At 42.8% G+C, this 22,601-nt stretch overlaps 1 protein-coding gene across 1 annotated transcript in view; it reads right to left on the minus strand.

The window, feature by feature from the left end:
• The window catches only part of kcnq3 (potassium voltage-gated channel, KQT-like subfamily, member 3), an 85,027-nt gene extending 62,946 nt beyond the window's left edge, over nucleotides 1-22,081 (minus strand). Inside the window, exon 1 of the mRNA XM_064346871.1 lies at nucleotides 20,439-22,081. Within this exon, the coding sequence (XP_064202941.1) occupies nucleotides 20,439-20,740 (302 nt within the window). The 5' untranslated portion in view covers nucleotides 20,741-22,081. The remainder of the gene's footprint in view (nucleotides 1-20,438) is intronic.
• Nucleotides 22,082-22,601: the final 520 nt, after the last annotated feature.

Consider the following 22,601-nt stretch of genomic DNA (forward strand, 5'->3'; position numbering starts at 1 on the left):
CGGAATGAGGAGAAAATGTAATTCTCACTGTGAGGACAATACATGGAACTCTAATCCCGTCAAATGAAAAGTGGTTACGCAAACAACAGCCCGCATAATGGCACAGCGATGAGGAGGGTGACGACAATAACGATGGTAATTATTTGCATTTCTAAAAATAACAATTAACTCACATAGCGAATATCTGATGTGAACTGTCCAGCAAGTAATGCCACTGCCGGAGCAATTAACGGTACTCTATGCCACTTAACCTCAACTGTGTAACTGGGATAAATTACTAGGGTTAATAATAACGTACAAAGGTTAATGAAAACAAATTGCATTGACAATTTATTAATTGCAGGCATCGGTATTTACAATGGTGGCACTAAGGACAGATGGTGGTGAACGTGCTTAATGCGTATTGTTCCAAAGTGAACCCACATACAAAATATGCTACTTTATGGACAAGATGCAAAGCTTTGTCTGAACTTCAGGTAAAGCACTTTTTTGTTAGAATTTTTGTTAGAAAGTATTTAAATAAAAACTAGCAACTGTGGATTTCATAGAAAATACAAATGTGTTGTACTGTACATATTTTTCTTTGTGAACAGGAGGAAAATCCTAATCTACCGTATAGGCTGGAACTTACATTACATTACAGGCATTTGGCAGACGCTCTTACCCAGAGCGATGTACAACAAACTGTATAACTTAAACAAGATACCCTGTACATTATCCACAGGAAGACTACACGTTCTCCATGCAGTTCTGTCACAGCCTGAATAATGACAGAAACACAGTCAAGACTGAAGAGCCATAACTGCGCAGATAATGGCACAAAAAAGATAGCTGCCTGCCCAGATAGAGAGGCGAGAACAGGCGCCCACGTTTCCTACGAAGGAGAGAAATGCCCGGCTTTGGACACGAGCTGGGCGCATTGGACGGCTCCGCCGGCGCCATTCCCTCAGCTTTACCAGTGTTAACAGCGGTCGGCCCGACGCCCTGCGCGACGAGCACACATCGCCGCCCTGCTCGCTGCGACGGCGAAGGAGCGAAAGAGCGAGGCCATCGATTCTGCGAGAGGAAAAGCAGAAAAGGCACGCCCGCTCCGTCTAATTACTCTCAAACCGCTGACCCGGGATCAGAACGCCGGCGGCGGCGACGCCAGACAGACGTCCTTAAGAGCCGCACCTTTGATCAATTATTGACGGGCCCGAGCCTGGCTCCGCAAAATGTCAGCTGGTCCTTGGTATGACTGCGCAATGAATAATATTTGGGGTTCGTTTGAACTCTGGCAGCCCGCGATGCAGGGTAACTGCTCTGTCGAGTAGGTCCCTGCCCCCACCGTGGACCGGTCCATTTTCCGGGGGCTGCAGGCTATGGGGCATGGGCGAGTCCACGACCTGTATGGCGGGGCACTGCAGAGCAGATCCAGGGCTGTGCAGTCACTCGACAGCAATGCTCCAGGGCACAGAGAAAGATACCGTGGAGGTGAATGGGATTGCTATAAAAATGGATTTGATAGTTTGGGATCTTGCCCTTCTTTCGGCACATGCATGCAAACCAAACCTCCATATAATGAAAGCACATGATTTACTTCCACAATGCCGGGATCTTCCCTGCTCTGCAGAATTACAGGACTAAGTCCAATCACACCTTAGAAAGTGTTCCCACAAGTGCCTTGGACCTTTCTATTAAAGCAACGACCAGCCACGTTTTAAAAGGGTGTGGTGGGAAAAAAAAAATTCAAATTAAAAGTACAGGTAAAAGCATAGAATGCGCTGTTTTGAAGCTATGGCACAACTTATATCTTTCTCTCCTGGCAGGGGCTCCTGAAAACCAATTACAGCTAATTTCAAAATCAGCATTTTGACTTATTGGTCTCAGGGAGGGAGGTGTCGAAAAAAACAAAACAACTGAAGGCCCTGCATCACCAAGCCCCTCCCTTTCTTTTTTCTTCCCTTCTTTCATGATGCGTACTCTTGCCCTTCTGCGAATGAAGGTGATCAGGGACCTCACCGTCCCACAGCCATCTGTCAACCCCTTCTGTTGAACTGTCCCAAAGACAGAACACAGCTGCTGCCCCATTTGACAAAACCAGTCAATTTGTTTCTTACAATACATACGCTTCCTTGAACAGCCATGTGTCAGCAATGGCTGTGATATACCATCTAACCTTTCTAGCAGTGATGTCAGAAAACATGGTGAGGGATTGTTGTGCCCACTCTAGACACTGGAAGGTGAGATTATGGTCAAGAAAAAGCAATTCACCTTATTATTAATTACATTTATATAGCACTTTTCCAAATGCTCAAAGTGCTTTACAGTGAAGGGGAACTCACCGCACCCACCACCAATGTGTAGCACCCACCTGGGTGATGCACGGCAGCCATTTTCGCCAGAACGCTCACCACACATTAGCAAAGGTGGAGAGGGAGAGAACATTTATTTAGCAAATTAAATCTGGGGATGATTTTTAGTGGCAAGAGCCAGATCTGGGATTTGGCCAGGACACCGGGGAACCCCCTACTCTTAGCGATAAGTGTCATGGGATCTTTAATGACCACAGAGAGTCAGGACCTCGGTTTAACGTCTCATCCGAAAGACAGCATCTCCTACAGCACAGTGTCCCCGTCACTGCACTGGGGCATTGGGGTTTATTTGTACCAGAGGGAAGATTGCCCCCTGCTGGCCCACCAACACCACTTCCAGCAGCAACTCAGTATTCCCTGGTGGTCTCCCATCCAAGTACTAACCAAGCCCACACCTGCTTAGCTTCAGCCATTTGGCAGGAGCAGAGTGCATGGAGGTATGGCTGCTGGCTTCAATGTGACCTTGACTTACATGTGCTGACTTCTGTAAAAAGACAGCAATGAAAGGTTTCTGAAATACAAACCATTACAGTAGTACCAAAGTGTAAATCCAGTGTGACACAGCATTACTGATGCATCTTGCCTGCCTATGAAACAAATGTGGAAGAAATGCAGACATGCATTCTGCATGATTGTCGACGCATTATACATTTCCCTTTAATCTTGACCCAGACCCCAACCTGAAACCTGCTGCCAAATCATGTCAATAAAATGCCACATAAATAAATAAAGGAAGGTAAGTTGCTGAAAGTTGCTGGGAATGCATTGTTAACCTTTGAGAACCCATAGCGGACGCGAATGGCCGTCTTGTAGAATCCGATAACGGCCAACTGCAAGTCTGCGGTTTGTATCACTGAAATACATGTAACCACGTACACATGAGATTCCACAATAGAACTGCAGTAAACGGCACCTGTTCCCATAGGAGATATCACAGATGTGTGGCTTTTAATGGTAGCTGCGTGATCGTTTTACCCAAGAGACTGTGGTGATTCTGAGCAATAACATTTATCCAACATCAATGAAGCAGAGGCTGATAAGTAACTAGTCGTGAGAGAAACATTAGTGAAATAATGGTGACAATAAAACTAATAACCTATTAGTTCATAGCTGTCCATGATAGTTACTACCAGCCACATTGCTAACCAGATCTAACTTTGATGAGATTAGCTAACTAATTAGCAAGAACATTTTTTATAGCCATCCATCTCCAGAGTCACAATCTCTCAACTTCTCTAACAGGCAACTGCTCCTAAAGATGAAGGAGTCATGTGTTTTAAAAACATTTTAAAAAATTGTCTCTTTTTCGCAAACATACAGGAGAGTCACCATAAATGCAACACTTAATACAGTAAATGTAACATGGTCAATAACCTAATGTACAAAGCGGCTACCACAGCCATTCCAGGTCTGTACATGTGCAATTCAGTCCTCTACCACCTTCCAAAGGAACGGAGCAATGTGATAGTACGTGATTGCGGAAAATACTTCCAAAAAACTGTTTTTGAGCAAGTAAAAATTCTGCAAATATAAGGCTTTATTTTTATTTGCAGCAAACCAAAAGTTATCCGTCCTTGAAAAGTTAGTAAGGCTTTCAAAGAGTATTCTAGTGGGAATTGAATGCCAAGTGGCCAAACAATGTGTTGTTTTACAGCCGCACCACTGGCCATTGTCACCACACAGTAATTACAGGCTACCAGGCTAACCGCACATCAAAAATACATTATCAACACTTCATAAATATATGCAGCTCTTTGGACTATTCTGATGCCTCCATGCAATCAGATTTGTGCATGTCGATTATGGTGTGGAGATCCACAGCTACACACACAGCCAGAGACACTCTGAGCCCACAAAATCCAACAATTACCTGTTCAATTATGACCCTGTATGCAATCTCTTATTTCAACGATTGAGTTTTGGGTGGTGGAAAGTCAAGCAGGGGGATTGGGGGGAGGGGGGTGGGACAGGCGGCTTGCATTACAAGGAGTGCTTTCCCATTTGCTGGGCCTGGCTTGATTAATTACCAAAAAAACTCACAAGCCAAACGCGTGATTGGAGATAAAGCATCTCGATTAAAAGTGGATCCTGGAGATGAGCCGTGAGGGGGCATTAAACACAGTCAATGGGGAATGAGAGAAAGGAAATGGGGGATGGGAAGGAAAGGGAAAGAGAGACAGGGAGAGAGACAGAGAGAAAGGTAGCAGAGAGCAAGCAGAAACAGATGCGGCTTCCTGTGGATACGACTTGAACGGGAGTAGTCCATGGTGCAGTTAAGTAATTGACTGAAGCTCCAAACTAATGGGTATGGCCAGAGCAAAACATTCATCATCATCTGCAGCTGTCCACCATTGGACAGGCAAGGTTCTGGACAAGGGGCTGCTTCAATGCCAGGCCAGATTCAGCACTGATGGATGTAAAACGCACTTAGCCAACACATACAGGGGACAGAGTTCAAGCACTTTCACTCAAGATCACTCCAGTTGATAATGGTCAAATGGCCTAAATCAAAACAGCAAGCTGCTCACGTGGACTAGGAATACTTCAGCAAATGTAACTGCAGCAACTAAAGAAGCATGTTATAAGGCATTTCAAAGCCTCTGTGATTAAAAACATTTGTACAAGTCTTGAACAAATCAAAAGGTTTAACAAACAGAAGCCTAGTGGTTTTTCTAAGCGTTGCATTTTAAAAATGTACTTTACAGACACTTCACAGGAAACCGTGAGTGCTGCATGCTAATTCGCAACTGTGCCACTCTCCAGGTGCTAAAAATCTATATAAAGCTACAAACCCTGAGCTGCCGCTGTGTGCCGCCGACATGGAATCATCCATGTGCAGCATTCCGCGTGCCGTTCCCGGGCCTCCCGAAGCCACAGAGAGAGACAATGCAGCCCGGGAAGCTCGCAGCTCAGCGAACGCCACTTTATTAGAGGAGATTACACTCGGCGTGAGATTCATCAGCTGTCCTCCCTCCTCTGCTTCTAATCACGATGCTCGTTCCGCATCCCGAACGGCACCCCAAATTAAGCTGACGGTGAAGACCCATGCGGTTCCGTTAGCCGAGTTCCTCAAATTTCAATTAGCGCCGGCACCGCAGGTGCGAGCAAGGGCCTCTACATCACCTGGAGAAGGGCGAGGCAGGGGCAGCAATGCCCTCCATCAGGACTCCACAGAGCAGCAGTCAGCTCCACGGGAGTGACAGAGGCACTTCTCCCAGTGTCAGCGTGGCCCTAATCTGACCTGCAACTGAGTGCCAGGATCCAGAAGGGAAGGAATTTCTCTCCGCAGTGAGGGTTTCTGGCTGGGAAAAAGGGGCACACCGCGTACCGGTAGATCCCCAGCTTTTCACACTACCCTGGATCATGATGCCCTGGGTTAATCCTTAGGGACAACCAGCACGTTCCTGCTGGGGTGAGCCACAATCCAGAGGGTGTGTCAGGAAGACCTGACGCATCTGACTGCACACCCAATTGCACAGGTAGGATTTACATCGTATTACCATAGATCAATTGCTATGGAAACTGTTTGCTCAAACAGCAGGATACCATATACGAAGATTCGCCTTTGCATGCGAGATGCTTGCAAAGATCATCCCTACTCCAACAGGTCCCTCTGGCTCCATGGGTAATTGGAGGTGCCTGGATGGCAGCGCAAGTGGAATATCACACTGAGAGACTCTTGAGGGCCGAAGAAAAGCTGCAGAGGGATCATTTTGCAGAAAGGCGTTCTCCCTGGCACCATACCATGATCGAGCAGAGAGGCCACAGTTAATGTGCTCTCCCAGGCAAGGCTGGACCCACTGCATGTTGCCAGAGACCTGATCTGAATGCAAAGGAGCCTGAAGCCACACCACATGATCCAACAGCAATCATGGGACCCAAAACGCCACAGGCTCAGACATTTCAAATTCATGGATAGATGTAGATTTATTAAACTGATTTGCTGTTGGATGAGGACAGCCTGAAGCTTTGAGAGGTACTGGCTAAAGGAACGCAGATGTAACACTTACATTCACAGGGGCATTCAGGGTAGAAAATTATATTGCATTTTCATTTAATAGCATATAATTACATTTTTTTTAACTGACAGTGACAGCAGTTTCAACACAGGTCTTTAGCTTTTAATGGTCTGGGCAAATCTATAACCTCGGCATCCCTGTTTCTGGAAAGCTCCCAGTTCATTTTAAACAATTTAACAAGCGATGTAAACTAATTGACTCTTTTCAGCATACAATCAGAGGGATTCACATTATTACTATGGTAGCAGCAGCCCAACGGTCAAAACATAACGTAACTGCGTCATTGCCTTGCTTCCATAACACAACCCTTTATCACCCACAGCACAGTAAATCCCTGACCCTGTACTTCAGACAGGATTTGTTTAGTCTTGATTCCACCTGATATTGCCTGAATGCATCCTGGCTTCTGAGATTCGAGGGACTGCTGAAAATCCTTGACTCTTTCATTTTGAGGATCCAACGTCAATTGAGCCTGGAGCTGTAAGGTTATGAAAAGCCCACAAAGCAATTGACCAGAAGACTTCTACAACCCCTGGACCTTTCCCTCAGTGAGTAAGGGTTGAATCAGTTCATTGGTTAGACAATATACCATGATATGAAATAATAAAATAGCAATATCACACAGCATACTACAATGCATCATGATATTACACAACCTATTTTGAGTCTGCTATTACACCGGACATGCTCTGTAGGTTTGAAATTGTGAGGAGGACTACCTGTTTACATGAAGCCTACACTGTAAAAAGTGTTGGAGATGTCTTTGCTGTTGCTAGGCAACCACACTTCGCTCCTGTCAATCACTTGGCTGACGTCAGTAATGTCCTTAATGGCATTAGCAAATTAATTTCACCAGAAAGTTTTGGATTGTTATTCATTTTTTAAAACAATGGATAAGTGGAGAGCACTTGTTGCTCTTTTGGAGAGCAAGTGAAAAAACAAGTGAAAAAACAAATTTTGCAAAATCGTATGACGATTTTTAACAATCTTTGTTCACAATAGAACAGCAGAATCAAGGCCCACCTCTATTGGCATGCGATTGGACAGCAAAGAAAAGAATGACAGTGATGTAGGGCACTTTTTCTCAGAGTGCATCGAAATAGGATAATTTTCACCACCATGCACACCTATAAACAGAGCGGTGCACAGAGCGGATTAACGCAAGGCACCTGGTGTACAAAAGCAGTGTAGACAATGCTTCAGACTCACTGAAAATAATTTTTAAAAAGGCGCCACCACATGTCAAAGCACGTCCGGTGTGATCGCAGCCTAAGCTTGTCAAACATATGGAACCTGTAACAAAAGTATATACATATGAAAATGGAACAATAAGAGAAAGTCATGACTTCTCCACACCACCAACACTGAACTGGTCAGCTCTTGAAACGCAAGTACAATCACAAGGTTTGCCCCTAGTGCACAAGTACACTCAACAGTTGCACGAAAGATGCCTTGAGTTTCCCCTCAACCTTCATTTGCGGCCTCTGATTAATTAAAACCCTCTGTAAATGGGCCTGTTTGACTGCGCCGTCTCCGGCTTTAAGACGAAAGATGGGCTGGCGCTGGATAACGAGGCCCCAATCTGCAGTGTAGGCAGTGCGGAATGGAGGTGGCAGTGCTTCGAACTCGCCCACCCCCTACCGTCAGCATCCCTCTAGCTATGTGAGCACATCGCAATATTCAGCCTCCCAGATTTTCCCGCTGCAAACCCTCCTTTGTATTCGCAAATTCACATCTAGTTGACGCCACAGCGGCACTTTGGCACTCCGTGCTGTGTTAATTGTGTGGGCTCTTCTGTGAAACTTACCTGCTTACCACCTAATGCATTTTGTCGGACCCGTTTTTTTTTTGTTTTTTTTTCAGGCAATCTGCCCATCCCTTCCACTGAGTAGTTTCCTCGTTCAGAGGAGGGGGTTTTCCCTTACGAGGTCATATCTCCTTTCCTCAGCCTGTAAGAGCATCCTCCTCTGGGTGAGAACCCCTTCCCTACCCCTCTCTCCTGTACCCCATGCTATCGATCTCTCGTCTGCTGTAAGGAAAGGGGGATGGGGGGAGAGATGGAGAGATAACACAAGGTCCACGGGGGTTAGAAAATGTGCAAGGTGATGAGAAAGCTGAAGGTTTGGATTTCAGCTAGCGGGCTCTACCATCCTCTTAGTTGCTAGATAGGCTGACTGTCTGTTCGCTGCTCGGTTTTGCCAAATACCAAATCCACTTCCAAAAATATCACGATTAAAATTGTCAGCTGCTGCCACTTACTCACACCGCCTGTGTAATGAAAGGGCTGCTGTTCTAGCCCACTGCTAAGCCATCAATGTGAGCCTCCATATCACACGCTCTATACGACCTGACTGGGAAGTGACTGCTCAGGTTATCAGTCAGCCTGATCTCATGTAGGATATGAAAGCTGACCACCTTGGGGGGTTGGGGAGCTCTGATTCCTCAGGATTCCCACAGAACAGACAAGAAAAGCATGTGGATAGGATACAATGAACCCTGCCCCGCATACAGCTACAGATCTCTGCTCTGCACCCAACAGATTTCAACATGAATAAGATTTCCGTGTCAGGACAGGTTACATCGCTTCATGCCACATATCACATTAAGCACTGACAAAGATGAGATAAATAAACCCTAGCTGATATGGTGAAACGATCCGTTAACGTTTCAAGCGTTGTTTGCCACATATGGCAGCAGCGCATTTTTCTGCTTCAAAAGAAAAACATTTTTTAAACAGACACTTTACCAAGCACTTTCCGTCAGCCGATGTTATGAATTAAAGGGATAAAATTCTCAGGAGATTGCCTTCTTCCATTATAAGCACCAGAATGGAGCTTAAAGGCCAAACTGAGGACGGCCACATGGTGTGCCTGAGGCAGCCAGTGTGTTGTTAATTGTTGGGCTGCCATTGTGGTTCTAAACAAATTGAAGTCAATTACACAAAAGAAGCCTGGGAATTGTGGCAGAGTCTGCTGGAGGGTGTGGTGGTGTCTGTGGTCCTGAACCAACTTCACAGAGAGAGAGAGAAATGGCAACTGCCAGAGTGGTTTATGTGCAATGGATCTTTTAATTGATCTAAAACTCATACGCGTTGATGTGATTTGGAGAAACCTTATTAAACTATAAGCGACAACATTATGGACAACGTTTGAATTTAATTTGCAGAATCTCTGCATTTTGTTATCCTGATGGGTCCCGAAGTCTGTCACTTAATTCTAATAGTACCAGTGCTGACTGTGACTGGCACCCTCACAGGGCGGTATATAATAGTCACTCAAGGTGGAAGGTTTCAGTCAGTAGGCCTGTCCATGTCCGTGTCTCATCACACCAGCAATCTCATCTGCTTGAGCTAGCTCACAAAGTCCAACTGGAGTACGCATGTAGTATGCTCATTTGACACAACTGTACAGTTTAGATGGTGGTCTGGTGAATGAAAAGAAGCGGCATCTGTTAGAATGTGCTTTAGATGAGAGCTTGTGCTCGTCTGCACACAATGGGACAAACCTACAAACACAAGCGAATATTCAAAGTGGGGCCCGGTTAAAAAAAACATTAATACTTAATCATATATACAAGATGGAGATTCCTGCTGCAGCTTTTTTCAGGACCAAGGACAGCTACCCCACTGCAGACAGACACAAATGGAATGTTCCATTTCAGAACCACAGACAGTGGCACAAAGACCCTCACCTCCAGGGCAGAGGCCTCTCTCTCCGTCAATCCAGACTGACTGTCTTAGGCAGTTGGCAGCGAGGTGCGCACCACCATCTGCACTTGCAGTTTGTGTAATTAAACACCCCAATTACATGAGGCAAACACAGCAATTAACCCCGCAGGTACAAAGCCGACCCCCCCTTTGAGCTACCACCCATCCGCCTGCCATTATCTTGCAGACTGCGCATCCCTGAGGGTTTCTTCTGTCACTGCCTGGCCTGCAGCACACACTCCAGCAAAATGAGATGGCATCACATGGTTCTGGTTTCCCAACAACAGTGAAATTTACCAAGGGAATTAGAGGTTGTGACTCCACATCACGGCTGAGGAATCGCGGTCACTTGTAGTAAACACGCGGAAGGGGCGGGGCGGAACGCTCCTTTTGTTTTCAAGGCAAGACCAGGGAGTTCCCACTCTGAGCTACGGGAGAGAACGCAGGTGCGATCGGAGATGGCTGACTGGCTTGGGCGTCCATCACAGCTTAGCTGTTCCACTGTGGGCGTGAAGCAGTGGTGGAAGAGAGCTGAAACCCTGACTGATAGTGAAGGAGAAAATTCACTTTGGAGGGGTCAACTCATAACACATATAAAACCAGAGAGAAAACAACAGAGAGAATGGGTAGACATAGGTAGAGAAGATTCAGAAACAGGGATTCAGGAACAAAAAATCAATCCAGCACTCAACAGCACATAACTGCATGTGTCCCTCCCTATGCCATTTAACTGAAGTCTCTGAATTCACTTTGCTGATGAAGCAGTATTGACCTAAAACTACACAACCAAGCAAAACTGCCACAATCATTTAACATACAGAAGGAAATTTTTCTTTGTGATTTTTGCCCACAGTGTAATTAAAAATACGGTTAAATATGAGAAGCTTCATGTAAAAATGCACAGAGAATTTGTCTTTGCCTGATAAGAAAACAGCCGTGATAAGCAGTGATTTACCACATGTATACGGTTCACTACAAAAGCTTAGAAGACCAATTGAGACCAAACCCTTCAGACTGTCAAGTCCCTCAAATAGAGTGAAAAGACACACACAAATAAATACTTAAACTGGGTTAATAGAACACATTTACTGTCAAACTAGCTTACACCTTTACAAAGCGAAGACTGTAGAACATTGTGAGTTGGCTATATGAACAGGCCTGATTTCTAACATTTTTTCAAGGACTGGTGTGGAGTCCCCATAAGAGATACCTGAGGCTTTCTGTTTATTGAAGCACATATCTCTATAAGCATGTTCATACACCCTCATGACTCGATTTGTGCGCTCAAACTAATAGTGCATTTGGCCTGGTCCTGGTCAACTTTACCACAGCAAGATGCTTTCGTACAGCTGTCAAAATCAATCAGTGGTAAACTTGGGCAAGTTCCATGATACCATGAGTTATCCAGTGGTGATGTAATACTGACCTCACTCTGCTGTTAACAGTTGCTGGACAATAACAACAATGTAACAGATTATAGGTAAATATACCCATATAACTTTCCTTTATTAATCTATCATAATGTGTTTGAGCAGAGTTGCCAAATTTGGTGAGGGCATGAGATGAATTCCTTTTTCGGGTGGTTTATGTACTTTCAAGTTCTTGCCTGATTTCCATTATTTATGTCTTGCAGTGGGCAATCTCTTGGTCCAAGTTCTTGACATCTCAGAGGACACATGCATTGCCCACATGATAAACATACTAGTAGCTGGAAAACGCAAAAACCTAGTATATACAAATTAGTTATGTGCTATTTTTGGGGGAGTTCACATGACCGACCGAGTGCAGCATATGGTCCACCTCAAGAAGGACCTGCAGTTAAATCTGTATTTTATTGCTGTAAAAAAAAACTGTTTTGTCGCTGTACGGTAAAAGCAGGAAAAGCGTCCCTAACCTTGTTTCTGTAACTACGCACGTACAGCATTCCTTCACCTCCCTGGCCAGAGACCAGCCATTTAGTCCCAGGGCTACAAGCTTCAGAAAAGGCTTTTAAATAATGATAGGAGACTGAGGCATTACAGTACACTTAGGCATTTAGCAGACACATTTTTCAGAGTGGCGTACATATGTGCATACAACAAGGTTTAGGCATGACTGAGCTCATGCTATGTCATTAGAGTCAGGACCAATAGTGGCTGTTAATGCATTGCTTACATACAAGTAGTAAACACATAAAACTTCATCATTAAGTTAACTGCCAAAGTAGGTGCAAGAGGCAGGCCGAGAATGTACTACTTCAAGGAGAAAATGGGCTTGAGGACACAGCTATAGATCTCAGCTTTGAAAGAAAATAGATGGGTGGAGTTCAGTGTAGACCCACCGATTATGAGGTTAAAGAAACCGCATGCTTTTTTCACCCATCAGTACTTTCAACAGCTAGAACTGACATCCACCAATGAAGCCCCAAAATGATGTTGTATCTATCAACTGGCCCACAATATAAGATTTCCATGATTCTTTGTGTTATAACATGGTCCACAGGGGAAAATACAATGTGGCGATGATATCATAAAAAGATGTAATGAGACATATATTGGCACTGACATGCTATATAAGGTGGTTACATCCACACTTGGAAGGACTTTGATAAGACGCTTCTCATTCTCAAACCGTTAAGCCTGCAGTTTCTGCTCCTGGGATGCTGGTGAGTGAGCTGAGGAATGATCTGCAGTTTTGGGAATGCATTGTGATACTGGTAACAGACATTTTTGATTGACATATCAAGCAAACTTCTGAATCTGAAGTGCGTGACAGCAAATACACAAACCCTTTATAACATGTGGCTTTCAGAAGGAGCAGCATAATGAAATTCACCAACACCACATGTACAATAAAACTTGTTTTGACATGTCCTTTGACATAATAGCAAATGCTTTTCATAAAAATGTCTGTAGCAATTTAAGTTGAGCTGGGCAGTCAGAAGCCACTTACTTGCCAGCTGACCCCTGCTCTTGTTTCAGTGTTCCAACTGAGGCTGTGCCTTTTCTGACACTGCATGAACCATCCTTCACTAGCTTCAAATTCACAGACCAGCCAGTGAGCCTTCTTAGTCTTGGTTTTTCTTATTTCTTTAGTAGCTTGCAGTTTCTAAGAAACAGACATTCATTCCTTCTTTCTTTCTAACATTAGTGCACCTGACACTGGTACATATTCACTTGCACTCTGGAAGTACATTCTACCGAATGCACAAGTATGTTATCTGCAACTTAACAGTTTTGAACATACAGTATTAACACCCCAGTAACATATGCTGTATGGGGGTTCACTGCACTTTAATGGACCTGACGTACAGCATGTGTCTGTGCCATTCTCAAACCTATATCAGTTTACATACCCAATGCTTGTCCATTTGAATAGAATAAATAAACAGAAGGTATGAAGATCTAAAAAAAATCTGGCCAGTGTGGTATACTCAACATCATCATGTGTCAGTATTCTTTTGACTTTGCAAAAATATTCAGCATTCTCTTTTTTTAAATGATGATTCTCATAGTAATGTACAGTAATGTAATCATGCAAATATCTGTACATGTGGACTCAAAACTCAGCAATGATTTCTTTGCCTTTCTGTATTTCAGACAGTACAGAGGCATCCTGATAGCTCCTTTTTAAACGTGTAAGAGATTTTATTTCTTATGCAATGGTTCTGGGTTTCACAGTGCACCCACACAAAAAACAACTAAATAAAAATGCACTTTGAATCAACAGAAAATATAGCACAAATAAGTACATTCAATTGGCAGACACATGAGTACTTCCTTTTTTTTAAAAAAAATGGTATTACAATGGGTAGTGGATAGTCAGACGTTCAGCCAACCTTTGAACTCATTGAAGGACTACGCAGAAGAGAAGAATGCACTTTTGGTACGTTGTGAGAAAATGGATTCTGCTTGAGCTGAGAGACCCATAAACGCTAATGAAGACCATAATGCCCTCTACTATGCAATGTCTTACGGGGTGCTGAGTGCTTAAAAGGCTAATACAAAAGGAACCCCATCTGCGCATGTGCACACACCCACAACCTCACATTCTACCTTTCCAAAGAGAACACTCAGGTTTTCCATTCATTTCACACTCATCTACTGTACACTGCAAATGGGCCTGCATGTGTCAGGAATCAGGATATGTGTTTACCATAAATCCAAAACATAATATATCTCTTTGGTAATAATAAATGTTTAATCAAGCATCATGTTTGTCTTAGATAACACCAGCAAATGCTTCATATTCTTGTTTTATGATATGATATGTATTAGCCACTTTCATTAGTGATGGAATATTTCAAACACCATCCTGTAAGTCTAGTATATGAGCTACCTTGTCAAGCAATGAGCCAGGCTTACAAACACAAATAGCATTCTACAGTATCATCAGGGAAATAAGAGAAACAGGATATATAGGCCTAATCATCATTAAAATTTTTAATTTAGCTTTGTTTGTGTGGTCACCAGTGAAACTGATGAAACGGGCACTATGCAAATCTATACTTCCATAAACACACATTAAGAGCTTCTCCCAGATTCTGAGTCTTTTAGTGAACCAAGAGCCACAATTGGTAAAATCAACATTTCAGACAGTTCTATATTTATCCCTTCACTTAGATAATCGGCTAGAGAAGACTCATTAAAATGTATGCTTGCACACAGCAAAACGGTGTCATAAAGCAGGACTCACTTTATACTGCTATCGCAAACTGTGAAACTCCATTTCTGCACTGATGAGTATAGACATAATGATATCCAGTCTGCAGAACGATGGCTGTAAACCGTGAGTACACTGACAATCTAACAAGCTCACACAATCATACAAATGCAAGACATCATTACTGAACTTGCCTCTCACTAAAGTGCCAGGCAATAAAATTAGTGACTTCTAGATTGCAGGTGAATACAAGATGGATCAGCCTCTACAACTGACTTAAATCTCAGACAAACTAAATCAAACATTCATTATTTTGACTTTTTGTATTTACACTCACAACTAAACTGTTCTTCTGATTGTTTCTACATTTCTCCCACTGGGATGTCCCATCGCATGTGTTACTGTCCCATTGAATTGATGTAAAATCCACCAGTTCGGAAGGGTGTGGTCTGGGCATGTCAAGGAGCTGTACACATCACCATGCATAATTCGCACAACAAGTAATTAAGTACATATATATAATCCATGCAGGGAACACCAATATCAAATATATGGCTTGACACTACAGTTTGATATGCCTGAAGAGTAATTGCATGCAGGTGAAATGACATGCACAATCACAGCACGGTTACGTGAACAAGATTGATTGAGCACTTGATTCAGGGACCCATGGGGCATGCATATTTAATTTCATTTCCAGTCCAGTGGAGCATGCCCTTTTTACATGCAATAATATGCAAAGTCAAAAAGGGATTACTCTTGAACTGCAGATGTACGATTGTCCACTTGATTCTGAGTTCAGACCTAATTTATACCCCTGGGGAAGATAAGTTGGTGGTATCTTGGGACAATATTTTCAGCACATCTCTGGTACTCAGTTCTTGGTAAATTGTTCTATCATCTTGAAGATATTCAATTTAAAACAACTCTATATTTGCATATTACCTGGAAATTGGCCTGTATTTACAGGTACAAGTAAATATAGACAACATTTTGTATGTAAATGACTTGCACTGGAATGGCACAAAATTATAATGCAACAACTGTACCATGTTAACAATAATAAATCTAATTGCAAATTATCTATTTCCGACAGTGCAAATGTCTGCCAGAAATTCACCCAACCATTAAAGCTAGAAAACCCTCCATCAGAACAGCATACTGACAAGAGCCAGAGGTTGTCAAAACATGCCAGTGGATGAGGAACGTACCAATGGGGAAAGCGCACAACAATCTATATCCCTCCATTGATTTTTGCAGCTGGACTCAGACAAACGTCTTCTGACCACGCCACGGTTGGAGTAACATGACCCGAGGCCTGCCCCCAGATCACTGGTTCTGGGGGGTAAAGCCACAGTTTTGGGGCCCTGCGACATTCCGCTCAGGGAGGGTGCTGACGGGACGGGACGCCAGCAGGAACTACGGCTTCTACAAAATCAGGCGCTCTGGTAGCCGCTACTAAGCAGAGACAGCCCCGCTGGGGAAACTACTGTGGAGTCACGGGCTGAGATAAGAGGAGGCTTGTGTTACAAATAACCTTACCGCCTTGCATTACGAACAGGGGTCCAGTGGTAAAAAATCTGGGTAAATTCAGGATGCCAGTAGAGATTAGAGTTGAAGTGTGGCGCATTGTCAGAAGCACGGAAAAGAAACAAGTGAAATGAAATTCTGATACTCACAAATGTTAAATATTTCTAATGTCCCTAGATGCCTCATCCCTACCAGCCCAATCAGCAGCTACATCATCCCTACTAGCGCAACCCAGTTCACGGTCTATAAAGCAGTTTTGTAATTATAGTTTCCATATGCATGAGAATTATAAACTACCATTTAGGAAGAGCTATTGCAAGATTCAGACATTCAGCATTTGTAACAAAATCTCTCTCTCTCTACACACACACACATATATATACTGTAAGTATACATACACATACAGACAAATTAAAGGAAAAACCAACATAAAGTGTCTTAAAGTGTCATAAAGCGGGTCACCACAACAGCTTTAATGTGTCTTGGCATAGATTCTACAAGCCTCTAGAACTCTAATGGATGGATGGAATACCATTCTTCCAAAATATATTCCCTCATTTGGTATTTTGATGATGGTGGTGGAGAGTGCTATCTGTCAAAAATCTCCCACACGTGTACAATTTGGTTGAGATCTGGTGACTGTGAAGGCCATAGCATATGATTCACAGCATTTTCATATTCATCAAACCATTCAGTAACCCCTCATGCCCTGTGGATGGGGGCATTCTCATCCTGTAAGAGACCACTCCCATCAGGATAGAAATGTTTCATCACAGGATAAAGGTGATCACTCAGAATAACTTTGTATTGATTTGCAGTGACCCTTCCCACTAAGGGGACAAGTGGACCCAAACCATGACAGGAAAATGCCCACCTCAGCATAACAGGGCCACCGGACCCCCTCACTGTAGGGGTCAAGTATGCAGGCCTGTGCCGTCCTCTTGGTGTACGCCACACATGCACTCGCCCACTTGTTGAAAATATGGTGAAGGATGATTTGTCTGACCATTTCACTTTTTGCCACATCTCTGTAGACTAGTGCTTATGGTTTTTGCATCGCTGAACTTCCAAATGAGCAAATCATATTTATAATGAGGGGTTTATGCACAGCAGTCCTACTATAGTATCCCTCTCTATATAGTTTCCAACAGACTGTTCTTTCTGACACAGCCTGACCATGTTCTGCATTGACATTCTCAGTCACCTGAGGAAGAGTTGCTGTTATTTCGTACATATCACACTAATGCACGAGCATCACGGTCATTAAATGTGCGCTTTCGACCACAATGTCTCACCCTATTTACTGATGTCTTTCCAATAGACCTAAATACAGAAGTCTCTTTAACCGCTGTTCGTATTGAAACACTAGCCAGTTGAGCAGTCCTTGTGGCTATTTACCTAACATACTAGAATCATACTCTCAATCTAGCAAGGTAACCATTTGGTAAATGGTAAATGGTAAATGGACTGAATTTATATAGCGCTTTTATCCAAAGCGCTTTACAATTGATGCCTCTCATTCGCCAGAGCAGTTAGGGGTTAGGGGTTAGGTGTCTTGCTCAAGGACACTTCGACACGCCCAGGGCGGGGTTTGAACCGGCAACCCTCCGACTGCCAGACAATCGGTCTTACCTCCTGAGCTATGTCGCCCCTATTTAAATAATAGCAAAGTAAACTGAGCAAACAGCAGCTTAGTCTTCTTTTTTCCACTTAACAACTGTATTACCTGTCATTTTCAAACATGCTAATGAGGTACAGCGTGAGATTTTAAGTGGTAATGACAGTGAATTGTAACAAGTAGCAAATAGTACAACACCATGAAAAATGGTTCAAAACGGACCTTGCACACATTCATCACAGTACATCCCTGGTTACTGTACATACTCACCCAGGGTTGTTCAATCAGACTTCTCTATGATCCTCAGACTTGGGTCTGACAAATATCTTCACATGGTCAAGCTAACAAGCTAACAAATTGCTTAGGTAAATCTGCTTAATCGTTTTCTTTCTGATCAATTCACCTTATAAATACATGTGTACATTGTAGTCGCCCTGTAAGAACCCAACATTAAACCTCAACATATAGGCATTGTTGCGTTTTCTCAAATACATGAGGAAAACTACTACAATGACTTGCATAACTAAGATGGTCATATAGACTAATATATTACAATTTATCTCACAAAAAAATAGTAAAACAATTTTGTTTGTGCACCTAGCCAAAAGTGTTTTTCTATTCCATTCAAGGGCTTATAAATATATAATATGCAGGACTAATTATCTGGACTGAAAAAAGTCTACAGGAAAGATTGTCCACATCTAGTGGGCAGCAAATTGTGCAATAGTGAGAGCAAGGTATTCACAACCTAAGTGGGCTTTTGGATGAAGTGCTAGAACATTTGCATTTGAAAGCATTATTTGCACATCAGAATGCAATTTCCATCACTGTTTGGAACAACGAACCTCCCCACCTGCCAACACTGTGTATTTATCTGGACACCAGGAAGAGTTCGGATCGTTCTTAATCCAACACAAAACTGCTGATGCACGACTACTCTCAGTGAAGGCACTCACAGAAACGCAAGCTTCCTTGCTCAGTAACATGAGCCCTTAGAGAGAGCAGGAGAGATGGAGCGAGAGAGGGAGAAGTCTGTCTGCGATTCCAGTTCACATGGTACTCTGGCAACGAAACACTGGGGAATCAGGGCACGTGCGGACAATCTAATAAATCCCTTGTTTCCAGCGGGGTTTAGAAAGCACCACAGGCCACCGTCTCTTCATCAATCCTATTGTCAATGTGTTCTCTAGTTTTCCTGGCACTTGACCCATGATATCTTAAACTAGCTATAAATCTGTACACTTGCAGTCACAGCAAGGATGTTACGCTGGGTTTATTTGTTCCATGTAGATTCTCTAATGTGACAGTGGACATAACTTTTTCTTCTTGTGATGTAGCCGACAGGCACATCAAACCAAAACTGAAACCAAACACACAAGGTCAGTTTACATTATATTTTATTTATTGTAACTAGGCTATATCTAGTCCATCATCTCATGTCTGTGCAGGAATGGAGGGCTTGAAAAGTTAAGCAGTAGCCTAATTGGTGTTTGCAACAAACAGACCCATTTATACACACAGACTTCCTTGTGCTGTGAAGTGCAGCATACCTAGTGAAACGCTCACGTAGCCGATGATGACTGTGTAAACTAGACATGATGCTCATGGCTATGGATAACTTATACTTTAATGAGAATTGTGCTCTGTAGTTGTTCCACCGACCTTCAGTATGTACTTATTGCATGCTGACTTTGGATAAAAGCGTCTGCCAAAGAAAATAAAATGTAAAAAAGGTAATACCCACAAAGAAAAACAAAAACACTTACGAATGTAAGCAAATGTATGACAAAGAAATTCTTTGTACTTCCCAGATTTAAATGTAGTTCTTCTTTTTACAGGTGAAGCTTGTAAAAGCTATTAAATGTTTTACCCAGATAGAAGCTTTCAAGCTTAGGTGGGATAAGATTCACCATGAGCAGGAGTGATGGAAAGCTTGTTCACCTTTAGAATGCATATTGTGCCACTTGAAAATTTACCTGTACGATGAGTTACAGATACATTTAAATAGAAGAAATCCACTGTCTAATCCCCGAGATTTATCCACCTTTAAATGACAATGCTTCTGAGAAATGTTTATTGCCGTGCGTTACCTTTGTACACAAAGTAAACACGCAAACGGCTTCGTTGGCAAATAAACTACCACAAAAGCGTTTAATATTATGTGACTAATTGGAGTCACTGTAACCTTGTTATTCTGCGATTCATAAATTCGGCTTTTGACATGATTGTTCAACTTGAGAGAATTATAATGTGATTCTTTCGTAAAGATTATGTCCCATTATGATACCACAAAGTAGTTTTCCTTTACTTTCCTTTACAGAACGACGGTTAATTGAGGTAGCTTACGGTTTTAATTGAAACTCACTTTCAGAACATTAACTGTATTCATTGTAATGCATGCAGATGTTTAGTAAAGTTGTGTTGAATGGAGTGTCTTACAGAACAAATCAACTATGACTATTGGGTATTTGAATAAACCCCGAGTTAAAAAACATCGTATAGGCTACCTGCCCTCTGACTTAAGAAAGTTAGAGTGCACATGCATTGTTAGACAGTGTGCGATTACTTACACAAATGCGTGGTAAAGCAGCGCCCATCCTCTTGGTCTTTCAAGCGCGTCGTAGATCAGATTCTGAATTCTTCGCCTCCTGATGTTATTCCGCTTTACAGGTCTAGTGTACCCCAGGGGAGTTTTAGCTAAAAGCCCAATACTCTGAGACCCTCTTTTGAAATCGTCTCTGCCAGGTCCCACGAGCAAAAAGGCTCCATCTTTATCTGCCACAGCCCCTTGGTCCAAGTCCCCGGGCAAGCCTGCCTTCTTGTCTCTCTGTTCTTCCGAACCGTTACCAACATTTCTGGACCTGATCCCCATTTTCTCTAGTGATCCTCAACGCCGCGCTTGTATAAATCTGAAATGAGCCACATGCCATGATCTAGGCAATAGATCACAATGTCTTCAGCAATAGGTCATTTAAGGATCGGGTCTCAAACGAAGGGAGGCGCTCCTCAGTCTGGCTGAATAGAAAACATAGCAAGATCTACCACAGAAACGAGAGCACCTTGCACACTTGGTCGCGCCTTGCAAACCGTATCACTCTCTGAAATTTGCACACGTCTGCACACGTTTACGAGTCAACTACCTAGCCTGTTTTTACTAAGGTGTGCGCAAAAAACGTCAAGAAACTACGAAATCCAATTCAAAGGCAACTGAACAGAAAATCACGGTCTCTGTTTCAACAGCACAGGTGCTGTGTCTTCCTCGTCGCGCAGCAATTGCATTATCTGGCATTACATGACCATTTAAAATAAACGACAACAATCGCGCCGTTCATGTTATTTCTCTGAGGAAAACTGGCATGTCAGCGCCTTTGAAAACGCTATTTACCAATGAAAATTATCTGGGAAAATAAAACACCTGAAGAGCTTTCTTAGATTTCACCTAAGTAAAAGCGTGATATACATATACGACGACCCGAGAAGAACCAGATTTAAAAAATACTTATCGCTCATTTTAAGCATACTTCCCGTAGCTAAGACTTCTTTGCAGCTTCTGTCGAGACGCTTCTGGTAATACGAGCGCTGTGCGAGTAGGGTGGGGATGTGGCTAGCGTAAACTAGTCGATGGCGAAACTAGAGCTCACCATAGAGGCAGGCTTTTGCAAACACCGGCGGGAGAGATGCAGAAAGTGGACACGTGATGCATTGCTGACAAGGCATCTCCATCTCAAAATCATTTATAAGAATGCTCCAAGATATCCAATTCCACCCGGTGACTGAGCCACGACGCATTTTCTGCTAGCACGTGGATACGTAACGTCGATTTGTTTTATTTATTTGTTATTTTATTTGAGGTAAAATGGTCTGTATAGCCAAACATTTCATGTAAAATGAAAATATATATATATTTTAAATTTCAACTAACATTTAGATTAAGAGAGGATGTACACCTATGCATACGAACGTGTTTAGTGCGTGTTATCAAATGTGTGAGGGGAATTTGGATTCCTGACTATTTACAGCGCACCTTTGAAAGGAGATTGTCGTCTGTTGCAGTATGGTTTCTTCGGTGACAAGCGGTCAAGTCTGATGTATTTTCAAGTCTTTCATTTGCCGCTGAATAGTAGGAGTACACTGCATTGTAAATATTTAGCACAATGAAATCACAATGTAAATTGCAATGTGCCCAACCTTTTAAATAATAAATACAAAGCTATATATCGTTTGTTTGAGGAAAACATTTTGTTTTGTCTGAAATAACAAAACTGTCCGTTCAGCTACAGCAAACATGATAAATTTCATTTGGAGCTCTAACAGCGATATTTGTGTTCCATCTTTTGTTTGTTTGATATGTAATTGTGTCTTTGTGTTCAATGGCATTTAGTGAAGAAGAGTAACAATGTGTCAGGCGATTGTATCGTTTTGGGCGAGGTACTTCCAAATTTACACGGACAGTAGGCTACCTTTGTGCATTTGCAGTCCCATACTTGCGATTTCCAGTTTCTCTGTGCCTGGTCAGTGAGCCCTGACATTAGACCAGCGTTTTGGAGGTAAGAATGAGTCGTTTGGGCGAGCCACGTTTAGGGAAAAAATAAACACATATGGAGCATAAACCCGCTAGAGAGGTGTTTCTTCTCTTCAACTAATACGCGAATGTCTGGCTTACCGGAACTGCCACAGTTTGATAATCACGACCTTAATAATCATAAACTGCAGATTTCCAATTCAAACACAGA

Source organism: Anguilla rostrata, chromosome 8 (genome assembly GCF_018555375.3).
Source record: "Anguilla rostrata isolate EN2019 chromosome 8, ASM1855537v3, whole genome shotgun sequence".
NCBI lineage: Eukaryota > Metazoa > Chordata > Actinopteri > Anguilliformes > Anguillidae > Anguilla > Anguilla rostrata.